Source organism: Oncorhynchus tshawytscha, unplaced genomic scaffold, assembly GCF_018296145.1.
Source record: "Oncorhynchus tshawytscha isolate Ot180627B unplaced genomic scaffold, Otsh_v2.0 Un_scaffold_15699_pilon_pilon, whole genome shotgun sequence".
In the NCBI taxonomy this organism is placed as follows: Eukaryota; Metazoa; Chordata; class Actinopteri; order Salmoniformes; family Salmonidae; genus Oncorhynchus; species Oncorhynchus tshawytscha.
The window spans coordinates 100580-116188 of record NW_024609277.1 but is presented as its reverse complement, the minus strand read 5'-3'; the positions used below and the strand labels follow the sequence as shown (position 1 = coordinate 116188).

Here is a 15609-nt window from a genome sequence, read left to right as displayed (position 1 = left end):
CTCATTAATCTCATCAGAATTGCATTGAGATGTTAAGATTTAAGATATTAAAGTTTAAAATAGTGTTACATAGATTCTGGACCGTTTCTCATGTATTTATTTTTGCTGACTCGTTATAAATAGGAGTTTCCTCTCAGGTCCCGCGGTCTGTATTTGGGTGTAAAATCCTCCAAGTCATCAGAAAACTCTGGCAACAGAGTGTGATGTTTACCCCTAAGCCTGAAAGGTTGTTCTCTAGTTGAAGAGGCCAGTCCCAACCCATCCCACGGTGCCTTAGAGATGGGCCTGTTATGGCCATAGTTGAAGAGGCCAGTCCCAACCCATCCCACGGTGCCTTAGAGATGGGCCTGTTATGGCCATAGTTGAAGAGGCCAGTCCCAACCCATCCCAGGGTGCCTTAGAGATGGGCCTGTTATGGCCATAGTTGAAGAGGCCAGTCCCAACCCATCCCAGGGTGCCTTAGAGATGGGCCTGTTATGGCCATAGTTGAAGAGGCCAGTCCCAACCCATCCCACGGTGCCTTAGAGATGGGCCTGTTATGGCCATAGTTGAAGAGGCCAGTCCCAACCCATCCCAGGGTGCCTTAGAGATGGGCCTGTTATGGCCATAGTTGAAGAGGCCAGTCCCAACCCATCCCAGGGTGCCTTAGAGATGGGCCTGTTATGGCCATAGTTGAAGAGGCCAGTCCCAACCCATCCCAGGGTGCCTTAGAGATGGGCCTGTTATGGCCATAGTTGAAGAGGCCAGTCCCAACCCATCCCAGGGTGCCTTAGAGATGGGCCTGTTATGGCCATAGTTGAAGAGGCCAGTCCCAACCCATCCCACGGTGCCTTAGAGATGGGCCTGTTATGGCCATAGTTGAAGAGGCCAGTCCCAACCCATCCCACGGTGCCTTAGAGATGGGCCTGTTATGGCCATAGTTGAAGAGGCCAGTCCCAACCCATCCCAGGGTGCCTTAGAGATGGGCCTGTTATGGCCATAGTTGAAGAGGCCAGTCCCAACCCATCCCACAGTGCCTTAGAGATGGGCATGTTATGGCCATAACATCGCTGGCTACTACGGTAACGTTTGAAGTGTTTCTGACTTTCTTTTTAAACATGACACGTGCTTCAAAGTTAAACCAAAGTCAAAAGTCAATATGTGACAGTGAACTTCAGAAGAAGGTAGCAAGAGGTTTGTTTCTCAAAGCCTTGCGTTGCAGTGAACAAAAAGTCTCAAGAAATTGTGTTGTGCTTGTGGTCGTGTTGTGACGCAGAAAACAACTGTACAGATCTTGTTCCAAAATATATACTGTCATGTAATGTGGATGTGTACATTTTATAACAAATACTAAGTAATATACCTTCGAGATCATTTTCAAAGACTTTTAACCTTGAACTTGAAGGGTTCCCTCTAGAGGTCACTCAGAGAGAACATAGCTGCTGTAGGACATACATTCTTTGTCTTTAAACGATTTCAAGTCTTTGTGTATTAAAGTCAACATGTCTATTCTTCATTCACTTGTCTTACAAATAGACACGAGTGGGAGTACTTCAGTACGAGTGGGAGTACTTCAGTACGAGTGGGAGTACTTCAGCACGAGTGGGAGTACTTCAGCACGAGTGGGAGTACTTCAGCACGAGTGGGAGTACTTCAGCACGAGTGGGAGTACTTCAGTACGAGTGGGAGTACTTCAGTACGAGTGGGAGTACTTCAGTACGAGTGGGAGTACTTCAGTACGAGTGGGAGTACTTCAGTACGAGTGGGAGTACTTCAGTACGAGTGGGAGTACTTCAGCAGCACGAGTGGGAGTGGGACTTCAGCACGAGTGGGAGGAGTGGGAGTACTTCAGTACGAGTGGGAGTACTTCACTGGGAGTACTTCAGCACGAGTGGGAGTACTTCAGCACGAGTGGGAGTACTAGCACGAGTGGGAGTACTTCAGCACGAGTGGGAGTACTTCAGTACGAGTGGGAGTACTTCAGCACGCTCCCAGTACGAGTGGGAGTACTTCAGTACGAGTGGGAGTACTTCAGTACGAGTGGGAGTACTTCAGTACGAGTGGGAGTACTTCAGTACGAGTGGGAGTACTTCAGTACACATTGATTCAAACCGTGATGATGGAAGTAGAGATGATCTTAGATGAGTTGTAATTATGTAAAACAACACAGAGAGGACATTTCCTATTTATGTTTAAATTATAAGTTACTTACAGACTTCCTGGAAACTATAAATACTGGGAAAAGGAAAAATCAAACCATTTCTGAGCATTTTCATGTTTTTTCCCTACATGCCAGAAACCATAATTTTGTAGATCTGATGGTATTTTTGGAAACATAGGTTGGCACCAATGCCCAGTCAGTCAGCAAAGGGTTGGAAAATACTCAATGATGTACTCAGTTTTATGTGAGGTCACCACTGGCGGATGTAGACATGCTCAGGACCATGTCAGCATCACAAAATGGCTCCCTGTTTCCTTTATGCACTACTTTTGGCCAGGGCCCATTGGGTTCTGGTCACAAGTAGTGCACTATATAGGGAATAGGGTGCCACTGGACCACAGTAGCAGCTGCCTGCTTCCCTGTGAGGTCCCAGCATGGTTGAGGTCCAGTCCATCACTATTCAAAGAATTCCGGAAGTAAACTGACAATCCAATTCCAATTGAAAAGCAATAAGGGAGAAAAAAAATCCGGAATTGGAATTTCAGTTTAGTTCCGGAATGGACTTGGAATTGAAACTGACCCCAACTCTGTCAAGTTTCCAGAGACCTTACCTGAGCTAGCCTTGAAAGGAGCCAACCCTTGTGAATGGAAGGAGATATCTGTCGTATCAGTCTGCACAGGTCTTCGATCGAGAGAAATACAGTACCTTGCATACCTGCGGGACCAAAATCTTGCCTTGTGAGGAAGATGGCATGGTCATGGTACTCAGCATGATCGGGGTCCCGGCGCTGCTGCGTGTTGGCCCAGCGACACACCTGCTCCAGGCTACGGGACGGATTCCCACGCTCAATCAGGCTGATGGACTGAGGAAAGAAGAATACCGTTCTCATTTCAGAAACAATCTACGAGCCTGATCCCAGATCTGTTTGTGCTCTTGCCAACTCCATTGCTGTCCTAGTTAAGCCAATGAGCGACAAGGAGTTGATACCCCAAACAGCAGGCCCTCAGCCTAACAGCCTACCATAACTGCTGAATAGGATCGTCTCACTGTGTTTAATCATCATTATTACTCTTACTAGTGCTCATTCAGCACATAGATGACTACTTCAAAAATGGTTTTACCTTCAATGATCGGGATCAGCATGCTTGTTTTAGCTACTTGAGTTGAAAGCACTGATTTTTAGTTGCCCTGGATAAGAGTATCTGCTCAATGACTAAAACATAATGTTATTATTAGTTATTGAGAACATACTGTACCTAGGGTGTACTACCATCCCTGGTCAAAAGTAGTACACTATATAGGGAAAGGTAGTACACTATATAGGGAAAGGTAGTACACTATATAGGGAAAGGTAGTACACTATATAGGGAAAAGACTACCATTTGGGAGGCATATTTATTGTTTTACAGCAACAGCCTGGAGAGTGTTCTTGTGGTTGAGGAGAATATATTTATATTTTTTATTTCCCCTTTATTTAACCAGGTCGGCCAGTTGAGAACAAGTTCTCATTTACAACTGCGACCTGGCCAAGATAAAGCAAAGCAGTGCGACACAAACAACACAGAGTTACACATGGGATAAATGGGATAAACAAACGTACATTCAATAACACAACAGAAAAATATATATACAGTGTGTGCAAATGTAGTAAGATTAGGGAGGTAAAGGCAATAAATAGCCCATAGTGGCGAAATAATTACAATTTAGCAATTAAACACTGGAGTGATAGATGTGCAGAAGATGAATGTGCAAGTAGAGACACTAGGTTGCAAATGAACAAAACAATATAGGGATGAGGTAGTTGGGTGGGCTATTTACAGATGGGCTGTGTACAGGTGCAATGCTCAGTAAACTGCTCTGACAGCTGATGCTTAAAGTTAGAGAGGGAGATATAAGTCTCCAGCTTCAGTGATTTTTGACCAGTGAAATATACCTGCTGGAGCGCGTGCTACGGGTGGATGCTGCTATGGTGACCAGTGAGCTGAGAAAAGGCAGGGTTTTACCTAGCAAAGACCTATGGATAACCTGGAGCCATTGGGTTTGGCAACAAATATGAGGCGAGGGCCAGCCAACGAGTGCATACAGGTCGTAGTGGTGGGTAGTATAAGGGGCTTTGGTGACAAAACGGATGTCACTGTGAAAGACTACATCTAATTTGCTGAGTAGAGGCTATTTTGTAAATGACATCGCCGAAGTCAAGGATCGGCAGGATAGTCAGTTTTACAAGGGTATGTTTGGCAGCATGAGTGAAGGATGCTTTGTTGCGAAATAGGAAGCCGATTCTAGATTTAATTTTGGATTGGAGATGTTTGCTGTGAGTCTGGATGGCTCAAGATGGATGGATATATGGATCAAGATGGATAATTTCAAATGGATTGATTTGAAAAATTAGGGCAAATACAAATTAACAGTTGAAACAGTTATTCAATACAATGCATCCTAGTTTAAGCCAATTTCAACACTATTTGTGACACAATTAGTTGATTTCCAATGGCCACCCATAATCGCCCCTGGAGAGAGAGAGAAAGAGACAGTGAGAGAGACAGAGAGAACGAGACGAGAGAGACGGAGAGAAGGAGATGAGAGTGACAGAGAGAAGGAGACAAGAGAGACAGAGAGAAGGAGACGATAGAGACAGAGAGAAGGAGCCGAGAGAGACAGAGAGAAGGAGACGAGAGAGACAGAGAGAAGGAGACGAGAGAGACAGAACAAGCGACGGGTGTAATATAAACTCTTACCTGTCTGTACCTGACCGTGATCAGGAAGATGAGAAGTATTACCTGTTTGTACCTCACCGTGATCAGGAAGATGAGAAGTCTTACCTGTCTGTACCTGACAGTGATCAGGAAGATGAGAAGTCTTACCTGTCTGTACCTGACCGTGATCAGGAAGATGAGAAGTATTACCTGTCTGTACCTGACCATGATCAGGAAGATGAGAACTCTTACCTGTCTGTACCTGACCGTGATCAGGAAGATGAGAAGAATTACCTGTCTGTACCTGACAGTGATCAGGAAGATGATGCTTCTTACCTGTCTGTACCTGACAGTGATCAGGAAGATGAGAACTCTTACCTGTCTGTACCCGACCATGATCATGCGGACGAGGACGATGTTGATGTTGGTTCCCAAGGACTCATCGTGGTAGATCTCATCAACCTAAGGGAAGCAGCCAGAGAGATAAACAACATCAATTTATTTATTTAGTGAATTCCTTTAGCCAAGCCATTGCTTCGGGTCCTGCTGAGTTGAGGGTGAGTAGGCCCTCCGCTGAGTTGGTAGATTGGACAGACCTTAGGAATGTGGTGCATGGTTCGCTCCACCCCACAGGCACTAAGGGGTGAAGGAGTCTATAGCCTGGTCTCAGATCTGTTTGTGCTGTCTTGCCAACTCTTATGGTCATTGTCACGCCAATGGTAACAATCATGTGCCCTGGTCAAAAGTAGTGCACTATATAGGGAATAGGGTTCCATTTGGGACATGGTCCCATATGAGATTGCTTCTGATGCTAGATTCATCATCTCATAGTGTGCTTCTTAATACGCAATTTGATGATAGCTCATAGTACACAGGCGTACATCAAAGAGTACACATCACGTCACATCTGGCAAAAACACAGCTGGTCGTTTGTTTAGCTTCCAGAAGGATAAGGCAGCCAGCCAGCCAGCCAGGGCCGGCCTTTCAGAAGGATAAGGCAGCCAGCCAGCCAGGGCCGGCCTTCCAGAAGGATAAGGCAGCCACCCAGCCAGGGCCGGCCTTCCAGAAGGATAAGGCAGCCAGCCAGCCAGGACTGCCCCTCCAGAAGGATAAGGCAGCCAGCCAGGACTGCACCTCCAGAAAGATAAGGCAGCCAGCCAGCCAGGACTGCCCCTCCAGAAGGATAAGGCAGCCAGCCAGGACTGCCCCTCCAGAAGGATAAGGCAGCCAGCCAGGACTGCCCCTCCAGAAAGATAAGGCAGCCAGCCAGCCAGGACTGCCCCTCCAGAAGGATAAGGCAGCCAGCCAGGACTGCCCCTCCAGAAGGATAAGGCAGCCAGCCAGGACTGCCCCTCCAGAAGGATAAGGCAGCCAGCCAGGACTGCCCCTCCAGAAGGATAAGGCAGCCAGCCAGGACTGCCCCTCCAGAAGGATAAGGCAGCCAGCCAGGACTGCCCCTCCAGAAGGATAAGGCAGCCAGCCAGGACTGACCCGCCAGAAGGATAAGACAGGCAGCCAGCCAGGACTGCCCCTCCAGAAGGATAAGACAGCCAGCCAGCCAGGACTGCCCCTCCAGAAGGATAAGGCAGCCAGGACTGCCCCTCCAGAAGGATAAGGCAGCCAACCAGTACTGCCCCTCCAGAAGGATAAGGCAGCCAGCCAGGATTGCCCCTCCAGAAGGATAAGGCAGCCACCCAGGACTGCCCCTCCAGAAGGATAAGGCAGCCAGCCAGGACTGCCCCTCCAGAAGGATAAGGCAGCCAGCCAGGACTGCCCCTCCAGAAGGATAAGGCAGCCAGCCAGGACTGCCCCTCCAGAAGGATAAGGCAGCCAGCCAGGATTGCCCCTCCAGAAGGATAAGGCAGCCACCCAGGACTGCCCCTCCAGAAGGATAAGGCAGCCAGGACTGACCCTCCAGAAGGATAAGGCAGAAGGACAAAACACTCCTACTGAACAATAACCTGTAATAATATGACATAGGACCTGACAGGACAAACACTCCCACTGAACACTGATCCACTTGGCTCAATAGTTCACACCAATGTGCTTCCACTCGACAGCACAGGAGTGGAAGCAATCCCCTCTACAGAGAGAGAGAGAGTGTGTGTGTGTGTGTGTGTGTGTGTGTCTGCTCTCTGATGGTTTGGTTTTGCATACATGGAATGGGTGGGTGGTAATGGGATGCTGCTATCCACAGTGGGTGGCTGGTAATGGGATGCTGCTATCCACAATGGGTGGGTGGTAATGGGATGCTGCTATCCACAGTGGGTGGCTGGTAATGGGATGCTGCTATCCACAATGGGTGGGTGGTAATGGCATGCTGCGATCCACAATGGGTGGCTGGTAATGGGATGCTGCTATCCACAGTGGGTGGCTGGTAATGGGATGCTGCTATCCACAGTGGGTGGCTGGTAATGGGATGCTGCTATCCACAGTGGGTGGGTGGTAATGGGTTGCTGCTATCCACAGTGGGTGGTAATGGGATACTGCTATCCACAGTGGGTGGCTGGTAATGGGATGCTGCTATCCACAGTGGGTGGCTGGTAATGGGATGCTGCTATCCACAATGGGTGGGTGGTAATGGGATGCTGCTGTCCACAGTGGGTGGCTGGTAATGGGATGCTGCTATCCACAGTGGGTGGGTGGTAATGGGATGCTGCTATCCACAGTGGGTGGGTGGTAATGGGATGCTGCTATCCACTGTGGGTGGCTGGTAATGGGATGCTGCTATCCACAATGGGTGGGTGGTCATGGGATGCTGCTATCCACAGTGGGTGGGTGGTAATGGGATGCTGCTATCCACAGTGGGTGGCTGGTAATGGGATGCTGCTATCCACAGTGGGTGGCTGGTAATGGGATGCTGCTATCCACAATGGGTGGGTGGTAATGGGATGCTGCTATCCACAGTGGGTGGCTGGTAATGGGATGCTGCTATCCACAGTGGGTGGGTGGTAATGGGATGCTGCTATCCACAGTGGGTGGCTGGATATGGGTTGCTGCTATCCACAATGGGTGGGTGGTAATGGGATGCTGCTGTCCACAGTGGGTGGCTGGTGGCTGGTAATGGGATGCTGCTATCCACAGTGGGTGGGTGGTAATGGGATGCTGCTATCCATAGTGGGTGGGTGGTAATCGGATGCTGCTATCCACAGTGGGTGGCTGGTAATGGGATGCTGCTGTCCACAGTGGGTGGCTGGTAATGGGATGCTGCTATCCACAATGGGTGGCTGGTAATGGGATGCTGCTATCCACAGTAGGTGGCTGGTAATGGGATGCTGCTATCCACAGTGTGTGGCTGGTAATGGGATGCTGCTATCCACAGTGGGTGGCTGGTAATGGGATGCTGCTATCCACAGTGGGTGGCTGGTAATGGGATGCTGCTATCCACAGTGGGTGGCTGGTAATGGGATGCTGCTATCCACAGTGGGTGGCTGGTAATGGGATGCTGCTGTCCACAGTGGGTGGCTGGCTGGTAATGGGATGCTGCTATCCACAGTGGGTGGCTGGCTGGTAATGGGATGCTGCTGTCCACAGTGAGTGCTTGTCATGCTGGTGCTGGGCCTTCCTGGCAATGGGACTGTGGAGTCGTTCTGCCTCTATTCTTATGTGTTGTGATTCAACAGGCAATCATGTGCGATATCTGGCACGCGTCCAAATGAAACCACTGCTATTATGCAATGGCTGAGATAGTCTGACCTAGAAATGCTATGTTGACTGCAATACGGTCCCATAATGATGCTCTGGAATGATGACTGCAACACGGTCCCGTAATGATGCTCTGGAATGATGACTGCAACACGGTCCCATAATGATGCTCTGGAATGATGACTGCAACACGGCCCCGTAATGATGCTCTGGAATGATGACTGCAACACGGTCCCATAATGATGCTCTGGAATGATGACTGCAACACGGTCCTGTAATGATGCTCTGGAATGATGACTGCAACACGGCCCCGTAATGATGCTCTGGAATGATGACTGCAACACGGTCCCATAATGATGCTCTGGAATGATGACTGCAACACGGCCCCATAATGATGCTTTGGAATGATGACTGCAACACGGTCCCATAATGATGCTCTGGAATGATGACTGCAACACGGTCCCATAATGATGCTCTGGAATGATGACTGCAACACGGTCCCATAATGATGTTCTGGAACGTGTGGAGACTTAATGGAGGAGCTGTGTTACCTGAACTATTAAAAAATAGAGTTGAGCCAAATTTACTGTAGGTCCAACTGGAGAATAACGTAGGCCGAAATTCAGTGAACATAAAATGTGTTCATTCAACAAAAATGATTATTTGCGCATCTTAACTTTAAAAAAAATTAAAAGTCACTGGAACTAGTTAGACACACAAACAGTGCTTTTAATATAAACTGTTTTCAACTGACATATTTGACACAGTCTCTGTTCATTTATACAGTAATTGTAATTCAACATGTTCTTCTCTGGGATTTGAACTCACAATCTCCTGGTTCACAGCCTTTAAAATCTTCCTGCGTCTCCACCATGTCTGTGTCAATGACTGACTTCACCTGTATTGCTAGACTTTTCACTTCTAAATCTCACCTCTGTTAATTAAAAGTACCTCTCCAGAACAACTATTTTATTCATTATAGTGATTGAGGAGTAACATTAGAACAGAGTAATATTCCCCACCAACATTAGACAACAACACAGAAAACCCTTCAATTGCTGAAATAAGTAAATCAATGACGAGAGGATAGTCAGATTAACTGATAACAGACAGACATGGTAGTTTAGCAGGAAGATTGGAATGATGTAAACCGAGAGGTTGTGAGTTCAAATCCCAGGTGAGGACATTTATATAACTGAACATGCACTATGTCAATGTCTGTCAAATATATACATTGAAAACATTGTATATTAAAAGCACTCTGCTTGTAACCAGATGCACTTTTTTTTAGTTAAGATGCCCAAATAATAATTTATAGTTTAATGAACATATGAGACAAGTTGAGCAAACAGACCATTTTAAGTTGACTCCCCCTCCCCCCTCCCCCAGGTTTACTCAACCCATAAGGCTCTGGTCAAACATAGTTCACTACGGAATACGGAGCCATTTGTGACGCAGACTGAGTAACATTTCCATCCAGGCATGTTTTATCCTCATCAAACCATCCACTACATGTCAACACTCCCTCTAGGGCCTTATGTAGTCAATCAACAGCTTCCATTTGTGGTTTGCTGAATGCGGGTTTGAGGAAAAGAACCAGGGATGGGTGGAGGGATTTGGAATCTTGCTTCTGTTTCCATAGCTACATATAGAAGTCTTAGAACAGGAACAGTCCCGCTTGGTTATGGATCCTGATTATCAACATGCCGAGTCAGCTGACTGGAGACCAGTAGGGACCAGGAGACACAGGGTTCATTGAGTTACACGTCAGAAAAACAACCTTTCTAATTCTTTTTATCTTCTCACAGGTGACTCTTTAACCTGTTGTCCTAGAAAATATATTTGCTATGAAAACATATATGTAAGCTATACACACAATCAGTCTTCTATGGTTGGTTTGTTTTGAACTTTGTATGTCTGCCCAAACATGAACTTGATGTACTGGCTGCGGTTACTAGACAGTTTTTGTGAATATGTCTCGGCGCTTTACTGCATCGTTTTCCTTTTTCTTCAAGTGTGTCTTAAACTAAAATGTATGGATGAAATAGGCTGCCGTTGGGCCTCTCGAGTGGGGCAGCCTTCCCTAGGTACTGCATCGCAGTGTTGCGGCGTCACTACAGTCTGGGATCAAACCCAGGCTGTGTCACAATCGGCTGTGACCGGGAGTCCCATAGGGCGGCGCCCAATAAGCCCAGCGTTGTCATAGTTAGGGGATGGTTTGGCCCATGGGGGCTTTAATTGGCTCATCATTCTCTAGCGACTCCTTGTGGTGGGCCAAGCACCTGCAGGCTGACCTCGGTCATCACTTGAATGGTGCAGCTGGCTTCTGGGTTAAGCGACTGGTGTTAAGAAACGTGGCTTTGGGAGGGGGGTGGGTCATGTTTCGGAGGACGCATGATTTGAACTTTGAGACAAGAAAGTATTTTTCATAATAATAAAAGAATAAAATAAGAATAAAATAATAATACTAATATTATAATACAATAATAATAATAATAACAATAGCATAATAATAATAATAACAATAAAATAATAATAATAACAATAAAACAATAAGAATAACAATAAAATAATAATAATAATAATAATAACAATAATAACAATAATAATAACAATAATAATTATAATAATAACAATAATAATAATAATAATAAAATAAATAATAACAATAATAATAACAACAATAATAATAACAATAATAATATAATAATAATAACAATAATAATAATAATAACAATAATAATAATAATAATAATAATAATAATAATAATAATAATAACAATAATAATAATAAAATAATAACAATAATAATAATAATAAAATAATAATAATATAATAATAATAATAAAATAATAATACGAAAATAAGAATAAGAATAAAATAAGAATAACAATAAAATAAGAATAAGAATAAAATAAGAATATAATAATAATAATAGTAATAATAAGAATATAATAAGAATAATAAGAATAATATTAAATAATAGAATAATAAGGACATTATATAGGATATTGACCACAACAAACATGGAAGATAGATGTTATTGTCTTCCAGTTTTATGCCTGTTCAAAGTTACCTTCAAAGCATCATTTAACAATAAAGTGTGCAGAAACCATCACAAACACACACGCCCACATATGTTTCATAAACACACACACACACACAAGCCCGGAAATGTTTCAACACACACAAACGCCCAGATATATCTCATCAACACTAGACCAGATATATCTCAACAACACGAGACCAGAAAGGTTTCAACAACACTAGACCAGATATGTCTCAACACCATTAGACCAGATATATCTCAACAACACTAGACCAGATATGTCTCAACAACACTAGACCAGATATATCTCAACAACACTAGACCAGATATATCTCAACAACACTAGACCAGATATGTCTCAACAACACTAGACCAGATATATCTCAACAACACTAGACCAGATATGTCTCAACAACACTAGACCAGATATATCTCAACAACACTAGACCAGATATGTCTCAACAACACTAGACCAGATATGTCTCAACAACACTAGACCAGATATGTCTCAACAACACTAGACCAGATATGTCTCAACAACACTAGACCAGATATGTCTCAACAACACTAGACCAGAAAGGTTTCAACAACACTAGACCAGATATATCTCAACAACACTAGACCAGATATATCTCAACAACACTAGACCAGATATGTCTCAACAACACTAGACCAGATATGTCTCAACAACACTAGACCAGATATGTCTCAACAACACTAGACCAGATATGTCTCAACAACACTAGACCAGATATGTCTCAACAACACTAGACCAGAAAGGTTTCAACAACACTAGACCAGATATATCTCAACAACACTAGACCAGATATATCTCAACAACACTAGACCAGATATGTCTCAACAACACTAGACCAGATATGTCTCAACAACACTAGACCAGAAAGGTTTCAACAACACTAGACCAGATATATCTCAACAACACTAGACGAGATATATCTCAACAACACTAGACCAGATATATCTCAACAACACTAGACCAGATATGTCTCAACAACACTAGACCAGATATGTCTCAACAACAACACTAGACCATGGTGAGTTAGGTCAAATGGTCTCCACCCAGCAGAGCGAAGGTCGGCCATATTGATTTATTTGTTTTAGTGACAGTCTCTCTCCTGTTTACCAGAATACTGGAGGTCTGAGCTGATGCACGTTGCTTTAAACAGAGCCGAGGAAGGCCCTGGGATGGCCTGCCTGTCGATGATGTCATTATCCCAGTAAGTCATAAACAGTCACAGTGATAAAGGCAGGCGCTGCACATGCCGCCTCTCAGGTCACTAAGTACGGTGATGCTCCTTACACATTACAGAACCGAAATAAGGAAGCATTTTTGTTTTGCTTGTCTCTCTCTGTAACTATGACGTGGATGTAAATAAACCCAGCTGGGGGACAGTCTACACCAAGTTCTCCAAAACAAGACGTGATGTTCACCCTCTCCCCAAGGACACATCACCCATCTATCAGCCTTCTATCTGTGCACATATCGCTGAATTAAGAGGGAAGAGATGTCTAGCACACTAGATAAATGATAAGCTAAATGTCAATAGGCAGGACAGCACACACTGTTTAAAACACCACAGTACAAACATATACACGACTGTGTAACTGACGCAAGACTGGAACTTGGCAACAATCCAACATTTACAAAGCAAAGGAACGTAGACTAGGCTACACATCAACCAACCAGCCTTATTCATTCACTTCCAGAACAGTAAATCAGCTATTTAATGAAACACTGTATAGGTAAAGTAAAGGCAGATGACCCCAGATTCCCCTTGAATTTGTGTGATGTAATGTACTCAGATCTCCATACTGAGTTGAATGCTGACCTGTATAAATGTCGGGTTGATGCTGGACGTTAAAACTGAGCAGCTGTTGGTTGAACAATGAGGACAAACATCAGAAATAGCCACAGCCTTTTCCAGCCATAGTGGAACATACTCTAAACATCAGAAATAGCCACAGCCTTTTCCAGCCATAGTGGAACATACTCTAAACATCAGAAATAGCCACAGCCTTTTCCAGCCATAGTGGAACATACTCTAAACATCAGAAATAGGCACAGCCTTTTCCAGCCATAGTGGAACATACTCTAAACATCAGAAATAGCCACAGCCTTTTCCAGCCATAGTGGAACATACTCTAAACATCAGAAATGTTATTTAATGTAATTTCAATAAACTTGCGTCAGAATACTGTAGTACCTACTGAATATACATACTACTGATGCAGTTTAAATCTCCTGCATACAGTCTTTAAATCTATCCAGTCTTTTTTATTTGATTTATATTTAAAAAAAAACTTTACTAGTGAAGTGAGGTACCAAACTAAGTGACACCCTATTCCCTATATAGTGTACTACTTTTCACCAGGGTCAATTGGTCAAAAGTACTGCATTATAAAGCTAATAGGTCAAATAGGGTTCCATTTGGAATGCATCCCAAACAGCCAATGGCTGCTCTGCCTCTGCTCAGCTGAGCTCACTACACACAGAGCCTCATTCAGAATGGGATTGTTTCTGTCCAGCTGGCTCACAGCAATGAGCACAGCAGCTGTAAGATAGCTGGAGGGACATACCGTACCAGTCAAAAGATTAAGAACACCTACTCATTTAAAGGTTTTTCTTTATTTTTACTATTTTATACATTGTAGAATAATAGTGAATACATCAAAACTATGAAATAACACATACGGAATCATGTAGTAACCAAAAAAGTGTTAAACACATAAAAATATATGATGAGTCCAAATTCGAGATTTTTGGTTCCAACCGACGTGTCTTTGTGAGACGCAGATAAGGTGAATGGATGATCTCCGCATGTGTTGTTCCCACCGTGAAGAATAGAGGAGGAGGTGTGATGGTGTCTGGGTGCTTTGCAGGCGACACTGTCAGTGATTTATTTAGAATTCAAGGCACACTTAACCAGCATGGCTACCACAGCATTCTGCAGCGATACACCATCCCATCTGGTTTGCACTTAGTGGGACTATCATTTGAGGAGGCCTGCTCAACAGACACTATCAGGCTCCTAGCATGGCTTGTTCCTGGTAAGCACCTCATAGGCTCTGCAGGCTCCTAGCATGGCATGTTCCTGGTAGGCACCTCGCAGGCTTGCAGGCTCCTAGCATGGCTTGTTCCTGGTAGGCACCTCACAGGCTTGCAGGCTCCTAGCATGGCTTGTTCCTGGTAGGCACCTCACAGGCTCTGCAGGCTCCTAGCATGGCTTGGTCCAGGCAGGCACCTCACAGGCTCTGCAGGCTCCTAGCATGGCTTGTTCCAGGCAGGCACCTCACAGGCTCTGCAGGCTCCTAGCATGGCTTGGTCCAGGCAGGCACCTCACAGGCTCTGCAGGCTCCTAGCATGGCTTGTTCCTGGTAAGCACCTCATAGGCTCTCCAGGCTCCTAGCATGGCTTGTTCCTGGTAGGCACCTCGCAGGCCCTGCAGGCTCCTAGCATGGCATGGTGCAGGCAGGCACCTCACAGACTCTGCAGGCTCCTAGCATGGCTTGTTCCTGGTAGGCACCTCGCAGGCTTTGCAGGCTCCTAGCATGGCTTGTTCCAGGCAGGCACCTCACAGACTCTGCAGGCTCCTAGCATGGCTTGTTCCTGGTAGGCACCTCGCAGGCTTTGCAGGCTCCTAGCATGGCTTGGTCCAGGCAGGATGTGCTTTAATCAGTTCCTTGGCCCGGGAGATTTTCTCCAAGTGGTACTGTACCAGCTCCACATTCTGTACTGGTGGCTGGGAAGGATTGGTGGGATTTGGGTGGGTAGAGCTATTTCAGACACAGCAAGCCAGTGGCTTAACCAGAAGAGCTACAGTGTTTACCTTGTTTGTAGAAACTCAGCCAAGGGAGTGGGCTCACTCACAATTTTGCCTAAGAACACAGCCATGACTAAAGAATGGTACCAACACATCCTCCGAGAGCAACTTCTCCCAACCATCCAGGAACAGTTCGGTGACGAACAATGCCTTTTCCAGCATGATGGAGCACCTTGCGATAAGGCAAAAGTGATAACTAAGTGGCTTGGGGAAATAAAACACTGATATTTTGGGTC

At 45.2% G+C, this 15609-nt stretch overlaps 1 protein-coding gene across 1 annotated transcript in view; it reads right to left on the bottom strand.

The window, feature by feature from the left end:
* Positions 1 to 15609, bottom strand: part of LOC112240683 (A disintegrin and metalloproteinase with thrombospondin motifs 14) — a 94958-nt gene that overhangs the window by 10422 nt on the left and 68927 nt on the right. Inside the window, exons 5-6 of the mRNA XM_042314749.1 lie at positions 5216 to 5299; positions 2847 to 3003 (exon numbers count right to left, since the gene is read on the bottom strand). Coding sequence (XP_042170683.1) covers positions 2847 to 3003; positions 5216 to 5299 — 241 coding nt within the window. The remainder of the gene's footprint in view (positions 1 to 2846; positions 3004 to 5215; positions 5300 to 15609) is intronic.